Source organism: Ursus americanus, chromosome 11 (assembly GCF_024610735.1).
Source record: "Ursus americanus isolate L20-20 chromosome 11, mUrsAme1.1.p, whole genome shotgun sequence".
Classification (NCBI taxonomy): domain Eukaryota; kingdom Metazoa; phylum Chordata; class Mammalia; order Carnivora; family Ursidae; genus Ursus; species Ursus americanus.
This window is the reverse complement of record NC_142137.1, coordinates 43918005-43938366: the sequence shown is the minus strand read 5'-3', so window position 1 is coordinate 43938366 and position 20362 is coordinate 43918005. Positions and strand designations below refer to the sequence as shown.

The 20362-nt window shown below is 38.5% G+C and overlaps 2 protein-coding genes across 8 annotated transcripts in view; one reads left to right on the top strand and one right to left on the bottom strand.

Moving 5' to 3' along the window:
* Positions 1-12520, top strand: part of SAMD3 (sterile alpha motif domain containing 3) — a 43161-nt gene extending 30641 nt beyond the window's left edge. The window contains exons 7-10 of the mRNA XM_087865297.1: positions 8109-8309; positions 11034-11205; positions 11703-11785; positions 12011-12520. Coding sequence (XP_087721423.1) covers positions 8109-8309; positions 11034-11205; positions 11703-11785; positions 12011-12295 — 741 coding nt within the window. The 3' untranslated portion in view covers positions 12296-12520. The remainder of the gene's footprint in view (positions 1-8108; positions 8310-11033; positions 11206-11702; positions 11786-12010) is intronic.
* A 2070-nt stretch (positions 12521-14590) lies between these two features.
* L3MBTL3 (L3MBTL histone methyl-lysine binding protein 3) overlaps positions 14591-20362 on the bottom strand; it is a 111523-nt gene continuing 105751 nt past the window's right edge. For all 7 annotated transcript variants that reach the window (XM_045805573.2, XM_045805568.2, XM_045805574.2 and 4 more), the window contains 3 exons: positions 18827-18996; positions 18545-18607; positions 14591-16398 (listed from right to left, as the gene is read on the bottom strand). In XM_045805573.2, the coding sequence (XP_045661529.1) occupies positions 16255-16398; positions 18545-18607; positions 18827-18996 (377 nt within the window). In that variant the 3' untranslated portion in view covers positions 14591-16254. The remainder of the gene's footprint in view (positions 16399-18544; positions 18608-18826; positions 18997-20362) is intronic.

The window sequence follows — 20362 nt, the reverse complement described above, 5'->3', positions numbered from 1 at the left end:
ATTAACTTGGGCTTTTTAAACAACAGCAACCACCAAAAACCCCACATGATGTCCAGGACAATGACGCCGGGATTTAAATAACTTTTGCAGGCTCTTCTTGTATCCTCAAATCCTCCAAACATTTGCTAAGTAAATAAATAAATCAACAAACTGCCAGGTGTTAAACTACTAACACAACACTTATGATTTGTTTCTATCTGAAAACGTTTTCTTTTCCTCCTTCTTGGGTATATCTGTACCTCATAACTTCGAAAGTCATGAAGTCGTTGTGTGTTAGCTTTCCTTGGCTTAGAAGTGAAATGGAATCAAAATTATGCAAAAACTGCTGAGAGGGCCAAATGCTAAGTATATCTCGTAGGTTCCTTTGGATTTCTTGTATGGCATTTACTGTTTGCTTCTTACTGCACCTGACACATCCTGATTGATTGAATAAATACTAATCATTTTTATAGGCTTCTGCACAGATGTTTCTCTCATGGTGCAAAACTGAGCAGAACAGCAAAAGTGGAAGAGAAATGTTGACAGTTAATTGCATTCGGGATATAATGCAATTACTGCGGTCAGCAGGTGGCAACTGCTCTAGCGCTGTGAGGTTTCCAAGTCAGCTGTGCACTTGGAAGCGCGGGGCCAAGTGGCAGCCGGTTCCCCGATGATTGACTGAGCCCCCCGACTGAATGCTAAGCAAAGAGACTTTTCAGGTTCCATAGAGAAACATCATTTCCACAGTCAATGTGATAACAATGGAATTGAAAACAGGGATGCCTGGAATTTGGTATGAAGAAAATCCTAGCACCTAACACAGTACTGTCCCCCAGAAATAGAATACAGATCACACGTGTAATTTAAAATTCTCTAGTAGCCACATTGAAAAAAAAAAAAAGTAAAAAGCAGGTGGAATTATTATATTAGTATATTTTATGTAACCCAATATATCCACAAATTTATCATTTCGACATGCAGTCATTATGAAAAATTGTTAATGAGATGTTTTACCTTTTTTTTTTTTTTTTGTATACTACATCTTTGAAATTCCGTGCTTCAAAGCCTACATCTTGGCTTGGACTAGCCACATTTCGAGAGATTGGTAACCTCCCATGGCCACCAGACTGGATGACTCAGAGAAACACACCCTTAGAGGAATTAGGTAAAATGACACTCTCTAGGGAGTACCATAGTAGGCAGGGAGCACGACCCGTTATCTGCTGATGATGTTCAGAGCGACAGTCCCTCAATCTTACTTACAGGACCTTTCCATCGTGCCTTTGAAGTAGATTTTTAAGATACACGTATACGAATTATTAAATTTACATAAGATACTTTCTTTGTAAACTTATTCAGATTGCAGGGTGAAGGGCAAAATTGTGTTTAATAAAAGTCAAGGTGAGTTTTTATTCATCTCCGTGCGGAAAAAAGTTATAACTATATTTTGAACCATGCTGTGTCTTACGACTTCAAGAGCCGTCTCAATTTTCTGTTCTAATCTATTAGAAATAGTGTCCTCCTTATTTCCATTCCAGCCATCGGCTTAGATAACTGTGCTCTCTGCTATTCTATCCAACTCGCCCGGAGCTGTAGGTCACGGTGGTGTTGGAGAGGAGGGCCCACTCTGTGGCCAGCACTCGTGTGGTCAGGGAGGTGTGGCATAAGCTCATTATCCAGTTCGGATCCAACTCAAGTTCATGTTCTGGTTAATTTATTCTGATTCCTTTGAAGTCCCAAATGCCACAGATGACTCCTACACTTCCCTTCATTGTGTCTACTCGTTGGTGTTCCTTGGCTAGCTTTGATGTGTTCCCTGCTTCATGCGGGCTTCTTTCCATTACTTCTTGAGCACGTGCCCCCTTCCCTACCCCCACCCTCTTTGCCTACTGAGACAGACACCTAGCAGCCAACTCTGTCGCTGTTGCCACTCCGTAAGATTCAGACTTCTCTCATCCACTGGTTCCCTCTCGTCAGTGTGGACTGCTAAGGGAACCAGCCTGTCGGAACAGGGCCATCCATCTTTTTAGAGAAGTCGGGGGCTACCCTAAGACAGGAACCCCTGCACCGGGCCATCTCCGTGCTTGGAAAAGTCACTTCCCTTTTGACAGCCTCAAACTGCTCATCAGTAAAGTGAGACGCACAGGCCAGACAATGTCTAAGTTCCTTCTGGCTCTAAGGACACATGAATCATTGAAAGGTGAGAATTTTAAATTCTAAAGCAGCCCGCTATTCCTTTGAATACGGTACTTCAATCTAAGCTACGACCTTCCGATTGTTAGTCCAATCAGGTAGAGGCTTTCCAGAAACTCTACTTTCTGTGACATTTCATGAATTGGGTGCGGGTGTTAGGGGAAGCCTTTCATTATGTGTATACTTGTCTATAAATGTCAATATCACCAATTATAGAACGCCCACTACAGTACAATAAAATGAAAGCTGTTTATAATTACAAATTTTCCGTTCCCTTTTTAAAAATTAAGATTCTTTTTATTGAAAAACTTCTCATTATATACGTTTGAGACTTATAAAAGAATGCACTCAGCATATGTATAATTTATGGGACAAAATAAATACCATGAACCCAGCCTTCAGCTTTAAAATCCTAACACCACCCATACCTTCGTGTCTGCCCGTCTTTCCTCTCCCATCACCTCCTTTCCTAACCCCACTGCGCTGTACTCTGAATTTTACGTTTCTCCTTCGCCTGTTCTTGAGACATATGTATTTGCCACAGATGCAGGGTATCTTACATTATTTAGCTTTGCTTGTTTTTGCAGCTTACGCAATGATACACCGTATGACTTTTTTCTCACTCAATATATTATCTCTGGGATTCATCCAGGCTCAGTTTAGTTGTGTAGTTCATTCATTTTTATACTGGCTTAAAAATCTACTGTGACAGCAAAACACAGTTTATTTGGATGTTGTTTTATTGACAGACATTTGCCTGGTTTCCAGTTTTTGCTTCTATGAGCTATGCTGCTGTGATCGTTCTTCTTGTCTATCTTGGTGTTATGAGCAAGCTCTTTCCAAGGATACACACATAGGAGTGGAATTGCTGGCACCTTGGGTAGGCAAATACTCAACTGTATAAGACGATGCCAATTCTCCTAGGTGGTTATAGACATTTAATCACTGAACGGCTCCTGTTAACGGACTTCTTCCCACCACACCCATGTAAGATACCATTTAGATCAGAGAGCAAGGTAACTCCCTCCTGCCCCAAGTAAGATACCAAAGGATTGGGAGTAAAATGCTACTTGTCCTTATTTTCATTTTAATCATTTATGAGGTTTATCATCTTTCATATTTATAAAATATTCAAGTTTCCCTCTCTGTAAAATGCCATCATGTCTTTTACCTATTTTTCTGAGGCTGCCCTTTTTCTTATTTATTTATAAGAACTCTTTATATGTTCTGTATTCTACTCCACCAGTTGTATCATTGTAAATATTTTCTCCTAGTTGGTGCCTTGCCTTTTGAATTTCCTTATGAACTCTTTTGACCAAAATTTGTAATTTCAATGTAGTTAGATGCATTAATCATTTCTGTTACGATTAGTACTTTTAGAAACTCCTTTCCTACCTTAAAATGAGAAGAATTATTTTTATATATTTTTAAAAATTTAAAGTTCTGCCTTAATGTTTAAGTTCTTAAGCCATGTGTAATTTACTTTCGTTTAAGGTGTGTGGTATAGATCTGTTTTCTTCTTTTTTTCCCATATGGATAGAGAGTTTTCTGTACCTTTTATAAAATAGTCCTCTTTTCCAGGCATTTGTGGTGTCATCTCTGTTCTTTCCAGAGATCTGTCTCTAGAAGCTCTACAGTGTTGTCTTAGTAATGTTATCTATCCCTGCATGAATATCAACTTTCCTTATTTATATAGTTGTAAAATGTCTTGATAGTTTCCAGTTTCCATCACTACCTAAGACTGCCTTGATTATTATTCTTGGGCTTTTTAATCTTTCATGTGAATTTCAGAATCAGCTTGTTGAGTTCTTAAAACATTAATTTTTAGTTTGATAGATTTTAGATTTTTTGTTCTTAAAACATTAATTTTTGGTTTGATATATTTTAGATTTTTATAAAAAATATTATTGAATGTATATCTCCATTTGGAGAAAGGTGACTTCCTTATGATACTGAGTTTTTCTAATAGTGAACATGGTAGATCTATTTATTTGTCTCATTAGTATTTTCTAATAATTTTATAATTTTCTCCATAAAGGTCTTGCACATCTTTTATTAGTTGTATTCCCAGGTGCTTTATACTTTTTGTTGCAACTGTAAAACATTACATATTCTGTTTGTTAGCAAATTTGTCTATTTATCTTACATCCAGTAGCTTTGTAAAACTCTCTCCCCAACTCTAATAAATTATATGTATGTCATTTTGAGTTTTCTCTTAAGTAATCAAATCACATCATCTATGAATGATGACAATTTGTTTCTATCTTTCCAATTTTTATGCCTTTTGTTTCTTATTCTTATCTTAACTACCCTGGCTGGGATCTCTAGTAAAAGGCTGAATAAGAGTATAGCAGAGCATCATTGTCTTGTTTCTGATTTTAAGGAAAATTCTTTTAAAATTTCACCATTAAAAATGTTAGCTCTAAGTTTTTAGTAGATAACTTCATAAGTTTCAAAAATTTCTCTTTTTATTTTGATGAAAGTTTTTTTCTTTAATTTTAAAGGGATGTTGAATTTTATACAATTTTTTCCGCATTATTTCAAATGTTATTTAAAAAATTTAATTGGTTAATGCAGTATATGATACTTACACATATTTAGATAATCAAGGTGAATTATAGAACTGTTACTATGTCAAAGTTCTCAAAACCTATTTCTTTTTGGTCTAAATCTTTCTATCACAGCAGCCCTAAAATTCAGATTTCAGGGGTGCCTGGATGGCTCAGTCCGTTGAGTGTCTGACTCTTACTTTTGGCTCAGGTCATGATCTTGGGGTTGTGGGATTGAGCCCTGCATTGGGCTCCATGCTCAGGGGGAGACTGTTTCTCTCCCTTTCTCTCTCTGCCTCTCCCTCTGCCCATTCCTTCTGCTCGTGCTCTCTGTCTAAAATAAAAAATCTTATAAAAAATTTTCAGATTTCAGTATGAAAAGTGTGTGAAATATAATGGGTAAGTCAATCATACTTCCCTTTAGTTTACTGTAGTTCCTTTAGTAATGTCAGACCATTGTTGTACTTCTGGGTTAAGCTTAAGTTAGCTGTTCCTTGTTCTCAATATTTATAATTTTGTTCATGAATGAGACTGACTTGTAATTTTCCTCTTACAGTGTTCTTTCAGGTTTGGGGAGTCATAGAATGGGTTGGAATCCTTCATAGGATTCCTTTTTTTTTTCCCTCCCCTGACTTCCTGATATAATTTGCATAAATTTGGAACACTGTGTTTTTGAAACTTTAGTAGAATTTGTCTATAAAACTTCCAGGTCTTGGCATATTCCTTGTGGGAAAACTTATTTTCTAATTAAATTTATGTATGGTTATCGGAATTTCTTTTTAGTCTGTTTGATAAGTTATCCTTTTCTAGAGATTTGTTCACTTAGTCTGTCTTGCTAGTCATCCTATGTTCATAGAAAGTGGGTCTACCTGAAGCTCTCTTATGTTCTTGAAAAGCCCTTATGTAGGAACATTTTAGGCCTATTATTTTTTTCATTTTTTATAAGTGACATCTGCTCACATTCTGATCAGCTAAACAGTTTGCAAACTTGTTAATTCAGGTGCAGTTCAGCTGAGTGTCCCTTTAACAAATTTCTTTCTTTCTTTCTTTCTTTCTTTCTTTCTTTCTTTCTTTCTTTCTTTCTTTCTGGCAAGAGGCAGTTGTTTATTCGTTATTTTAAAAATATTTTATTTATTTTTAAAAATATTTTATTTATTTATTTGAGAAAGAGAAAGTGAACATGAGTGGGGTGGGGATAGAGGGAGAAGCAGACTCCTCACTGAGCACGGAGACAGACATGGGGCTCAATCACAGGACTCCAGGATCATGACCTCAGCTGAAGGCAGGCACCCAACTGACTGAGCCACCCAGATGGTAGTTCAATTTTTAACTTTTTGAGGCACCTCCATACTGTTTTCCAGAGTGGCTGCACCAGTTTGCATTCCCACCAACAGTTAAGAGGGTTCCCCTTTCTCCAAATCCTCGCCAACACCTATTTTTTTCTTGTGTTGTTAATTTTAGCCATCCTGACAGGTGTGAGGTAGCATCTCATCATGGTTTTGATTTGTATTTCCTTGTGATGAGTGATGTTGAGCATCTTTTCATGTGTCTGTTAGCCGTCTGGATGTCTTCTTTGAAAAAGTGTCTATTCATGTCTTCTGCCCATTTCTTATCTGGGTTGTTTTTTGCGTGTTGAGTTTGGTAAGTTCTTTATAGATTTTGGAAACTAATCCTTTATCAGATATGTCATTTGCAAATATCTTCTCCCATTGGTGAGCTGCTTTTAGTTTTGTTGATTGTTTCCTTCACTGTGCAGAAACTTTTTATCTTGATGAAGTCTCAATAGTTCATTTTTGTTTGTGGTTTCCTTGACTCTGGTGATGTGTCTAGTAAGAAGTTGCTATGGCGGAGGTCAAAGTGGTTGCTGCCTATGTTATTCTCTTGGATTTTGATAGTTTCCTGTTTCACATTTAGATCTTTCATTCATTTTGAATTTATTTTTGTGTGTGTTGTAAGAAAGTGGTCCAGTTTCATTCTTCTGCATGTTGCTGTCCAGTTTTCCCAACACCACTTGTTGAAGGACTTTTTTTCCATTGGATATTCTTTCCCACTTTGTCAAAGATTAGTAGACCATATAGTTGTGGGTCCATTTCTGGGTTTTCTATTCTGTTCCATTTATCTATTTGTTTTTGTGCCAGTACCATACTGCCTTGATGACTACAGCTTTGTAATATAGCTTTAAGTCCAGAATCATGATGCCTCCAGCTTTGCTTTTCTTTTTCAGGATTGCTTTAGCTATTCAGGGTCTTACAAATTTTAGGATTGTTTGTTCTAGTTCTGTGAAAACTGCTGGTGGTATTTTGATAAGGATTGCATTAAATGTGTATATTGCTCTGGGTCATAGAGACATTTTAACAGTGTTTGTTCTTCCCATCTATGAGCTTGGGCTGTTTTTCCATTTCTTTGTGTTCTCTTCAATCTCCTTCATAAGTGTTCTAGGGTTTCAGAGTACAGATCTTTTACCTCTTTGATTAGGTTCATTCCTGGGTATCTTACTTTTCTTGGTACAATTGCAAAAGGGGTCGATTGCCTGATTTCTTTTTCTGCTACTTCATTATTGGTATATGGAAATGCAACAGATTTCCGTACATTGATTTTATATCCTGTGACTTTGCTGAATTCATATATTAGTTCTAGCAATTTTTTGGTGGAGTCTTTCAGATTTTCTGCATAGAGTATCATGTCATCTGAAAACAGTGAAAGTTTGACTTCTTCTTTGCTGATTCGGATGTCTTTTATTTCTTTTTGTTGTCTGACTGCCCCTCAACAAATTTTTCTAGAAATACTTTCTTTTTGGCTCCTTAGTCTGATCGTCTTGGATTTTTAATAAGTGTATGTGAGGTATTTCCTAGCCATCCACCCCACCCAATGTACTTAAATTTATAGTAAATATAATTGACAGTTGGACGATTTATGTCACAAAATATCCACTGTTATTATTTTGAATTTGGATTTTATGGCATGGTAGTGCACTACAAAAAAGCATTTAAAAAGGAAAAATACAAACAGCAGCAATAACAAAACCTTAATTTAGAACCTCTTTATCTTTTAATATTTAAATGAGTAGAAATAAAAAACATTCCTGTTTAGCATGAACCTTCTAGATAATCTAGGTTTCCACTAGAAGGGTATGTAGAAAATGAAGTAACTCTTGTATCTGTCAAGAGAACAGATTGTAAGTAATGATAGTAAGTAATGAACTATCTGATTTGTTAAGACTGTCCATTTGTTAACCACAGCCCAGGCCAAGTGTAATCACACTTGGTAACACTCATCTCAGGAGTGAGCTAGCTGTCTGCAATAACAGCCCATGATTCAAGTTCTCGCGAAGTGTTAAACTGCCACTTGAAACATGAAACATACTGATATTTCAAAAACATTTTGCAGGAAGAAACTGTTTGTTTAGATTCTGAGGCAGATGAACATATTAGCTGGTTCCAGCAAGAATATATGAAAACAGAAAAGGACTGGAAAGAAATCGATAAGAGGATGAGCCAGACTTTGGAAATAAGAAGAAAGCTGATTGGCAGCAGAACCCCTCTGAAGGACATTCTTAAAATGTTTCCTTTCTTGAAGTGCCCTTATCAGGTATCTTAATTCGCTTATAATATTCTCTAGTTTTAATGTCCAAATTGGTTTTTTTTTTCTTTTCCTTTGTAGTGTAACAGCACTATATAGCAAACGGTGGGTGTGAATCTCTGTAGGGTGTGTGAGGCTCCACAGGGTACAACTAGGACCATTTGGTAAGAATTTCTGGAAGCATATTCTAATAACATGCACTGCTGGCCGTCAGATTTAAATATTTCCCTGTCATTGAACATAATGGGGAGGCTGGGGGGACCACTACTTAGGGGTATTTTGACAGTGTGAAACATTTTCCCTTTGCATGTATTTAGACAATCAAGATAGTTTATTAAGGAACCTGTTAGTATGCAACATTACGCAAAATCTATTTCCTCTATGATCCCAAATAATTTCATTAAGTGGTCTTGGAATATATGAAGTTTAATAGGTAAACCAAATACCCTTCCATTTAGTTTAACTAAAGTGGCCATTAAAGGGTCCCATTACAATTTTGGCATAATGTTAGCTGTAGTACAGAATGAAAGATTCATCAGTTTTTACCTGGGAACACATTTCATGAAAGAATTCTGTAGTGCAATCAACTATTTTGAAAATAAAAAGTTTCACATGTTATTCTTACTCCAAAAAAAAAAAAAAAAGACCTTGCCTGCATATTTTTTCATAATAATATCTATAGCAAACATCTGAGTGCTTACTGTGTAGGTGGCATATTGTCAGTGCTTCACATGGATTATTTTATCTACTTATCTCTCAGCAACATTACCTTAGTTATGAGCTGCTTTCTCTTCATCTTTGGGTTCCTAGGAACAGTAATGATCTACCAAAATGTTCAAGAAATGGTGAGATCCCAAGGGTAGTAGGTAACTGTTCTTTACAGTTTTAGGGAAAGTGATGATTACTTTGATTCCTACCAGTGTGAGTGATGATGAACTGTCTTCTAATGCCACTTTGTCAAAAAAAGTGGGGAGAAAGGTAAGAGAAACAAAGGCAAACATGAAATATTGGGACTTCATCAAGATCAGAAGCTTTTGCACAACAAAGGAAACAGTTGACAAAACCAAAAGACAACTGACAAAATGGGAGAAGATATTTGCAAATGACATATCAGATAAAGGGCTGGTATTCAAAATCTATAAAGAACTTATCAAACTCAACACCCAAGGAATAAATAATCCAATCAAGAAATGGGCAGAAGACATGAACAGACATTTCTCCAAAGAAGACATACAAATGGCCAACAGACACATGAAAAAAAGCTCCACATCACTTGTTATCAGGGAAATACAAATCAAAACCACAATGAAATACCACCTCACACCAGTCAGAATGGCTAAAATTAACAGGTCAGGAAATAACAGAAGTTGGCAAGGATGTGGAGAAAGGGGAACCCTCCTACACTGTTGGTGGGAATGAAAGCTGGTGCAGCCGCTCTGGAAAACAGTATGGAGGTTCCTCAAAAAGTTGAAAATAGAGCTACCCTATGACATAGCAATTGCACTACTGTGTATTTACCCCAAAGATACAAATGTAGTCATCCAAAGGGGCACCTGCACCCCCATGTTTTTAGCAGCATGTTCACAATAGCCAAACTAGGGAAAGAGCCCAGATGTCCACTGACAGATGAATGGATAAAGAAGATACAATATCTATATATATGTGTGTGTGTGTGTACACACACACACACACACACACACACACACACACACACAGAGGAATATTACACAGCCATCAAAAATGAAATCCTGCCATTTGCAAAAACATGGATGGAACTAGAGGGTATTATGCTAAGTGAAATAAGTCAATCACAGAGAGACAATTATCATGTGATCTCACTGATTTGTGGAATTTAAGAAACAAAACAGAGGATCATCGGGGAAGAGAGGAAAAAATAAAAAAAGATGAAACCAGAGAGGGAGTACAAACCATGAGAGACTCTTAAGTATAGGAAACAAACTGAGAGTTGCTGGAGTTGGGGGGATGCGGTAACTGGGTGATGGACACTAAGGAGGGCATGTGAGCACTGGGTATGATATAAGACTGATGAATCGCAGACCTGTACCACCGAAACCAATAATACATTTTATGTTAATTAATTGAATTTAAATTTAAAAATTGTTTAATTAAAAAAAAAGTGGGGAGGCTGCCAGGGTGGTGGAATTCTTGGAGGGGGAGAACTTGGGCAGTGGCAGGAAAAGGTGGTTTTGAGTAAAGGGGTTTCCACACAGGTAAACTGGTTTTGCTTTTACTTTGTAGTCAGATCTCCGGCACTTGTTTCTCACCACTTTTGTCTCTAAAGCTCTCCTCTTTCCCTTTAGAATGCTATGGTTTGGTATTTTTGAAAGTTTGCTTTCTAAAATCTAAGTTTTCTTATTTTCCCTCTTGTGCACTACCTAAAGAAATACAAGGTCCTAGAACCTTAGCTGGTAACCAAATAGCCGAAATATGCGTATATATGTGGGAACCCTCATTTAGTTGAGTCTACATGCAGTTTCAATTCTGTGGGTATAGAGGGTTGCTATGACCGTTATTTATCATATTTATTCTTCATTTTAGGCTTCCATTCTTTTCCCCTCCTCTGTCTTTAAGTCTTTACTTCTCCACTAAAGCTACTCAAATATCCTGTATATAAACTAGCATTCAAAGCTTAATATAATCCTAAAGAGTTATTTACTCCTTTACATTTTATACAGTAGCTTTTCTCATGATCTTTTTCTTCTTTTTTTCTAGATGTTCAGAGAATTCCAACTTCTTACGAGAACAGATATTTATAAGAAAACAAAGCACATTTTGGAATCCTATTCAGAAAACATACTGACTTCTTTTTCAGTGGTGGACAATCCAATCAATATTGCATTGCAAGAAAAAATGAAACAGCACACAGATGAAGACATGTTGAAACGTTAGTAAGCCTGGGGGTGGGGCAATCTGGTCTTAGTTATCTGTATAATTCAGGATAATTAGAAAAGCTCTGGAAATAAGTAATTCAATGAAACAACATGCAGGATAAAAAAAAAATCTCAAATAGGAGTAGTTTAGGTATAGAATTAAAAGTACACTTGATATTATAAAACTATATTTAGGGAACTAGTAACCTGTTAATTTCATAATACAAATCACAAGGTTAAGCATGCTAAAATCTTCCTGGCTAATGGACAGAGAGTACAGGGCTCTTATCTTCCCCTGGCCATGACCTGGAGGGCAGAACACGAGATCTGGATGTTTATTTAAGGCGATGTTGGTTAAATGGTTGCAAAACACTAATGCAGTAAGACCAGCTTATTCTCTGTAGAAGAAAATGATTAAAGAAAAAAAAAATCCATGTTTTAAGACCGGCTTTTGCTTATGGTTGGCAAAACCTTATTTTTACTTGGACTTTAAGTATGATTGTTTTGGCAGATATGAAGATGACAGCCACATGTTTGCTCCTACCAGATGTTTTTGGGGATGATCCTAGCCTTTTTGTCATTGTGAACAAGAAGGTATGAAGTATTGTCAATGTTTATTGGGTTTGACATTTCACATCTTCATAGAATAATTTATTTGCAAACAGGGTGGTAGTGTCTTTTGAAGTCTGGTTTTGTCATATTTACAAATATGCTGCACTACAACCAGCTCATTTACTGTAATATGGTTAATCGGTGCCCTTTTATTATTTAGCTATTATCCATATCACAGAGTGGTGAGTCATATATCTATTGTTTCAGGTGCAAGTTTCTACACCCGTGTTAGAAGTCAAGAACCCTTTCAACATCGGTGTCTGCGAATTTTCTTTGTATTTAGAAAAAGAGAAGCTCACAAAGGTAGACGACTGTGTTATGGCCTTGGCTGCTCTCATAGCTGCCTACCATGTATTTGGAGTTGAGTGTCCAAGAAGACTGTCCCAAACCCTCAACTTCCTAGAGACGCTGATTTTTGATATGCACTGTCCCTATTTTCCTTCTATGAAAGAAAAGGAAAAGGAAGTAGGATTTCAACCCCCAGTTACTTAATGGCATGCCAAATATTGCATCAGAATGATCTCTGGGACAGCCGAAATTTTATAAAAAAGATTGTTTTGACTTAGCATTGGAGGTAGGTGTTAAAAAATTGTTTTGTCTCAAAGATGCACATGAATTTCAGTACCTTCTGTCTTCATGCTTAGATACTGAAAATTCGTTGTGAAATTCTGTAATAAAATACTATGTTAAAGAGCTGTTTGAGTTCTAAGAAATTCAATGATCCAAACAAGTGGGAGGGGCAGAGGGAAAAGGAAAGAGAATCTCAAGCAGACCCCTCGCTGACCGTGGAGCCCAATGCAGGGCTTGATCTCATCACCCTGAGATCCCAACCTGAGCTGAAACCAAGAGTTGGGTACTTAAGTGACTGTGTCACCCAGGCACCCACCCGCCAAGCTACACTTTCAAGGGTGCTTTAGTTTTTGAAAGACCCTACACTTCAGATACACTCAAATCCTCTGATTACGGTATGACACCTTGCACTTGGCCCAATATGCCCACTGTCTGAAGACTTAATGCCCAGGAACTGTACATTTGCAGCCTGTGGGCTGCCTCTTTGGTCTGAATATGGCTTGGAAACATTTTAATCTTGAACATTTTAGGAAGATGCACATACTCCCCAGTTCTCTTTCCCCGAGCTGACCTCCCTGGTCCCAGGCATTTTGGTTTCCTTCAACCACATTTTTTTTTTTTTTTTTTTTTAAGATTTACTTATTTGACAGAGAGAGCAAGTGCACAAGCAGGGGGAGCTGTGGGCAGAGGGAGAAACAGGCTCCCTGCTGAGCAAGAAGCCTGATATAGGACTCGATCCCAGGACCCTGGGATCATGACCTGAACCGAAAGCAGATGTTTAACCGACTGAGCCACCCAGGGTCCCTCCTTCAACCACATTTGTCAAGAACAAAGGCTGCTCCATTCCTGCGGTCTCCTCACTGCTGGCTGGTCTCACTGGCACAGGTTTCGATCATCTGTGACCTATGCAGTCTCCGCCACTTCTGTCCCTTGACAGTGATGGCCCCATTCTGGTCTCCTCACGCTGCTTCTACTTTTTCCTGGCTTTGATGTCAGGTGTTGGCGTGTGCCCTGGCTACTGCTCGGGTTTGTTTTGTCTGTAACATGGACCTAGTTTTTCCCGCCCAGAGTCTTTTGAGCACCAGTTTCTAGTTTTTGGGTTGGCCTCTTCCTCGACTTGCTCTCCTGCCTGTCTCAGAAGTCCGGGTCCTGGTTCCTCATCCACCCAGCTCAGAGTTCCATGTTGTAATTCCATGTGTTCTGTTCCTAAAGATGGTACCTAAGTAGTTCTTAGGTCTGACAAGACTCAGTGCATTCTTTTCCAGTATTTTCTAAGGACACATGACAACAGTTTCGAGGTGCTCCTTGATAATCACCATCACAGTATCAACATAACCTATCAGTTTTGACAGAACAAATTGGTTTAGAGACTGAAGAGTCTAGAAAATGAAATGTCCATCAGCTGCCCATGTCTACAATGACTATTCATTAACTGCTTCGGTGAGAATGGACAGGCAGGGTACCAATTCAGTACATGTTGATTTCACCTCTACTAGTCCCTAATTCCATTGTTTCCATTTCTTCCCTTTCACTAGAATGTGCCTTTAGTTCCTTACAAACTTTCCTCCATTTCCCTAGTGCCCCCACCCCCATTTTTTTAGTTCCACAATCTTAGTCTTCCTCTCCCAAATGAATTTACCAAATTCTTAAAGCTTCTTTTCCTCAGGAAGTACACAGTGTCTGTGGCTGAAGGTCAGTGAAAGCCTCTCTTCATGCCCATAGGCTGGGGAAGAGAGAGGGGCGGAGCTGCAGGAACATTGCAGTGAGGTTTGGCTCTGAACACGGCGGGCATGAGCAGACCGCGAGGGCAAATTCACTTAAGCTTTACTGACTCTTTCCACGGTGCATCTGTCCCCAGTGCCCAGCATGGCCCTGCCACTTGGGAAATACTCCTATTGTTGACTAACGTAACTCTGTTTTCTTTGGAATCTGAGTCTATTGAATCTAGAAGTTGCAAATTGGCAGCATGTAGTTACATTTCAACCTGCAGACAGGTCCCATTTGCCTTACACAATGTTTGTAACTTTTTAACAATGTCTCTAACTTATTTACTTACTTATTTATCGTTGTTCTCATCACCTGGGACACAGTTTGACAATTTTGAATCCTGCAGCTTCATTACATAGTGAGGTAATGCCCAAATCTTTGACACTGTTCCTGCTCTCATTTGCCTGTTTGACAAGCTTTCTAAAAAAAGCATTCATATATTAAAAAAAGTATCTGCAATTAAGATTTTATTTCATTCATGTCAGATATAACAAGTGCAACTTGAATGTACAAATGCTGAACAGAACATAAAAAAGAAAAAAAAATCCAACAACGAAAAACTTATTTAAGTAGATTCATGCAAAGAAATGAAAGGGACATTGCAGATGCCGCAGTCCTTTTGAATTATGACAAATGCAAAGGACCGCTAACAGACTCCCGACGGGGGACAACAAAGGAAGTCCTACACCAGAAAAAAGGAGGGCAACTAAGGAGAGAGGTGGAACTTGCCCCAGAATTCAGGCAGCATGCTACAAACTTACTCCCTACTCTTCTAATAGCCCTCGAATAAATGGCCCATCCTAGAAGTAGACATTATATCCAAAGGCTGATAAAATCATTTACCTTTTGTGTTGGAAAGGCATTCTCAGAAAAGAAACATTACTGCTAGCAGTTTATAGGTAATCGAGGGCTTTCATTTAAAGTGCATCTGTACATTTATAAAACTTAGGTGAACTGTTCTACAGAGAAAGGAATCTTTCCAAATGGAGGTTCTTGAATAATTGCTTTGGGAAGTTGCCCCCTGGATCTGTGAGCATTTAGAATCTCTGTGCTGACTGCTACTGCTCCCTCAAACCCTACCTTTTCAGTAAAATCCATATACTCTCTCTCTCCAGCCAACCCAAAGAAAACCTTTGGGTCTGGAGGAAGAAGATCTGGGACACAGCTCTTTACGGATTAGTGTTTCCATCGACAGAACGACCCCTTCAGTTACTTCATTGGCAATTAGAGAGAAACTCAAGATCATCTCATAAATAGTTCAAGATCCTTACAAACATCCCCCCCCCCATATAACTGCATTTTCCTTTGATACCACTGGACTCTTGTAAATACATAGGGCACCACAATGTGTAAGACTGATGCCATTCAAATACATCACCTAATTTATTTATATATTTTATTTTTCAATTCCATTATTTATATACACGTTTTTGGTAATTATAGTAAAGATGCTGGTGAAAAGTAATTTGTTTAACATTTCATAATGCGTGCAAAAGTAAAAACACTGATTTAAAGAAAAGTAATTTTTACCACCGTTCAGCCCCAACAAATTATGACAAGCAGTTAGGCAATATCATGACTTGCAAAGTTATACTTAGCATAATGTTGCAATTCAAAATATGGCACAGAATGAACAATACAGGTAACAGTCCCACTGGCGAACCTCAGCCAGGTTTTGACTAATTTGGTTTCAGTTGAAGTTGGATTATATAAAAAGGTTTCTGAAAGTACTGGAAAAGAGACAGTGTGCATGAAAGAGAATTCAACAATGTTTACAAAATGCCAGAAGTTCTTACTCTGACCCCTCCTTTTACCATAAATAATTAACGAAGTCCCCTTCCCCCCACCCCCCGGCCTCAAAAAGATGTACAAAGATAATTTTAGCTCAGTGAACAGAACCAAAGGATGACCGCTGTTAGACAGTACTTGGTTAAAAGCCGAAGGACTTTCATAAGGATTCGTATATATTGTCTCTTGAGGAATATAAATAATCTGATAGCATTGCTCTTTTGAGTTGTGGAGACTTCTCGCGTAGGAGTTGTAACTGTCCTTGTGCTTTGAATAAAACATGAGCTTTAAAGCAGAAAGCTGATGGTATTCAAAATTCACCATCTTCAAAGTTCATTGTGAGAGTTCTTCTCTGCAGCTTTGAACATCAGGATAGAATTGAAAATTTTGAGAGCAGGGCCCAACTTAATGCTCATAATTTTAACAATGTCTGTTTGGGTCATAAGCAGAAAGGCTTCTCCATCAATTTGCTAAAATGGGAAGAAAAGACAAAGAAGATTATGAATCGATCGGATGTGCGGGTGTGGCAAAGAGCCGAAGCTGAGTTACCAGCTGTTTCCTGCCCAGCACCACGAGAGTGGCACAGACAGGAGCTCGGGAACATGTCCTGATTAAGGAACCTTCCTCATCGGCAATAACCAAATGTGGACTGGAAGCAAAGTAAAGACTCAGTCATTTGAAAAATCGGCCTGCAGGGCAATGGAAGACGCCTGTATCTCCCTGTGAAGACTCTGACTTAGGCAACGAGTCAGGACGAATTTGGAGAACTCTGGGCGTCTTAGATCCAGTCCCATTATGGTGGATTTTCAAACGAGAGATGAGAACAAGCACACAGCTGTTTGTGGATATAAACAAAGGAATTCAGGCAAATGCGTCGGATGCACGCTTTTTTTTTTTTAATTAGCTTTCCGCAATGAAGACAAAAAACAGTGATAAATAACATTCATTTTTAGAGTGGCTACAGTTACTGTTCGTGTTCAGGAAAGGAGTAGTTACTAACAGGGGCAGTCAACAGCGTAGATGGAAACACGAGAGGAGGGCGGCGAACGTGGTGTGAACTGCCGACTGCGCCGGTTCCCCCACTACGCGGGTAGCCGTGAGCAACACCCTTCCGCTCTCTGGGTGTCTTCTGATCTGAACTTGAATCTTAAACTAAGTAACAGAGCAAATCCACATGGACTGTCGAGATAGCAACAGAACCAAAAACAGGATTTACAAAATGGATGTACTATAAATTTACTTTAAAAAGTTTTATCGTTTTCACAGGTAATAACTACATGACTGTTTTTTCAAAGAACGAACAACAGCTCCCTGCAGGTGTCTAAATCTATTCAGCGACTGAAAATTAACGGACAGTGGTCCACGAAGACACTTAGAATTTAGGAGTTAAGGAAAGAAACTCAAGATCTGAATAACTGTCAATTAAAGATCAACTAAAAAGAAGAAACAACATTCTTGCAATCACACATAAATCAGAAAAAAAGGATGTTGAAAATCAGATGCCTGTTTTAATAGGCATCCATCTAATGCGTAACGATACCTCTTAGTGTAACTACACTGACGCCCAGTGCTTGGATTCTTAGCTGTCCTGATGTGCCTGCGAGGCTCCTGACTGAAAGGGTGCTATTCTTAGCCGCTGAGGCTAAACACAGAGGCAAACACGGCATATAGACTTACAACTGTAGACAGCAGATGTGGAGAAAGCCTTCTGAGATCACTTGGTCTTCTTTCTACCTTCCGATAGCCAAGACTGAGACTGATAATTGACTGCCCTGCCTGGGGGAGCTGACAGGCAAGGGGCTTATTCTTAAAGGTCTCTAGTGAGAAAGTCTCCTGCTGTACTCTAATTGCATTACTTCTGTGTAGTTAAAGCCAATTTCTTTTTTGTTCTCATGCTTAATATAGGTCACAACATTATTAATCATCTCTTATATTGAAGTTTTGGGCAGCCAGATGAAAACAACTAATATAATAATGTCCCAACTGCAGACTGTAACGGATATCAGTTATTATAAACATTACTGAGACAGGTATAAGATCTAAAGGGTTATTTAGCAGTAATGGGAATATTTATTATAACATTAAATGAATTTAATCTTGGTGTTGTTAAAAGGATGCTTGAAAATAAAATAAAGGGAACTCATTTCACATTATTAAAAATAAAATGTTGCTTATTTCTCTCTGGGCTATAAACTACGTAAATGCATGCTATTAAGTTTTCTCCGAGTGTGTGTGTGTGTGTTTAAACATTAGGCTTCATGCTGGGCCTGAACCCACGACCCCCAGATCAAGACCTGAGCTGAGAGCAAGAGTTGGGTACTCAATCGACGGAGCCACCCCGGCACCACCCACACCCCCTTTTAAAATAATGAGTCTCGTGCTACTGCTGTGGAGCATCATAAAATGGTACAAACATTGCTGCTGCTTCTAATCTCACACAAAGACATTTTTATACAAATGACTATTACTGCTCTTTAGACAACTGCATACCAATCTGTCAGTTTCAACACAATCCATCTCTTCCCTCTTTGGCTGATTCAAAATATTTCACCATTCACTGCATTTCAGTGCTTTGATCCCATTAAGTAACATACTGCAATTTAGTGGAATACTTACTTCATCTTTAAATACTTTTCCGTGTTCTTCGCACCCAGGTAAGCTCTGTATGAATTCGGACACCTGTCAAAAATAAGAAAAAAAGTCAGGTTTAAAAAAGAAGTTAGAATCGAAGTGCAACAGGTTCAAAATATTTAACCAATATGTTTTAGTTGTTTTTCTCAGAACAATTTCTTTTCTTTCAGAAAAAAAAGACTGAAGCCCACACGCATTCATTGGATCCACCCCTGAAGAAAGTGTTGCTTTATCTGGTCCCTGGTAGACAAAGGAAATAAACTATACCTCATCTGTGCTCCATTTGGAAACTTTACTGGCAGGGATTCCAGCTACGGTGGGCAGAAGCTTGCTCTGCTGCTCCCAGCGCAAGGGCAGACATGGAATCGGGGACTTAAAGGACAGAAAGACAGCCGATCGACGCTGCCCCTGCTGTACGCTAGGTTCTTCCCGGGCACCTGGTTGGTTGAAACAAATGGGAAATCACACTCTGGAAAAGCAGCAAAAAGAAAAAAAAAAAATCCCCAAATGCCACGTGTCTCCCCCAAATAATGGTGGGGGGGCGGAGCTTAGGTAAAGCATTGCTTCCTTTCAACGTTCTATTCACTGAATAATTACACTTTCCTTTTTCATTACTGAAGGTCACTGTAAGAAACAACATGTAAATTCCACTCACATGTTGACTGCATTAGCCACTATGGAAGATGTGTCATGTTAGCAACGCTGCCTCTTTAATGTTTCATGGAAGACATTTGCCTCTGAGCTTTACTGGAAGGGAAAATGACTCTCACCTCAAGGAAGAGTTTTGTTTCCCTTTCAGCTGTGGATGTCCTAAAGGTAACAGCCAAGTCGTGTGCTCAGGTCCTGCCGCTGTGGTTACCCTGTGTTATTACGCCCCTTTCCTTTTATCTCAGCCCTGCATTCTTTTGATTTCTGACTTTTGAAATAGCCAACTTCATTTTTTTTTGACAGGGATATGAAATTATTGCAATAAAAATAAAACTGCAGAAAGGCAAATGCTTTGATCGCTCTTATATTGGTGGAGATCAAAATTAAAGGTACAGAATATTCCATTTATCTGACAGATTTTCTGAATCCAAGCCTATTTACGGCTGCTCTCCTAAAATCACCATTTTTTAGCAAATGATTTTATGTCACTGGGACTCCTAAAGTTTGCCAGTAATTATCTCCTTAAGATCCTTTAGAACATAAATCTTCTCTGGAAACTATTTACTCAAAGCCCATCCGAAGAAAGGCACCTCCCCTAACATTTACTCTCTGCCACCCCTACACCAGGTCACAGTTACAATGATACTTCAATTCTACCACATATCTTTGCCAAAGTTACCTAGTTTAGGCTTTTGTATCTCTGAGAAAATTTTAAGCTATTTTGTATCTCTAAGAATATTTTAAGGTTTTTTTCTTTGAAGAGTAAGATTTACAGAAACGTAGACGAATCGTAAGAGTAACAGCTCGAAGAATTTTCACAAAGTGAACACACCCATGTACCCAACACCAGGATCAAGAAACAATATGGCAGCACACCCAGAGCCTTGTGTCCCCTTGTAATCACACCCCATCCAGCAAGGGTAACCCCCTTCCCAATTTCCAACACCATAGGTTCTTCACCCTGCTTCTGAACAACATTTAGATGAAAACCTTGGTGTTTGGCTTCTTTCTCCCAACAGCACGTCTGTGGGACTCACCCACATTGCTGCCGCATGTGGTTTTGCTCACCTGCTCTTTGCTGTGTGGTTTGTCATTGTTATAAATACTCCACAATTAATTTGGAATTAATGGGCAGTGGAGTTATTTTTAATTTCT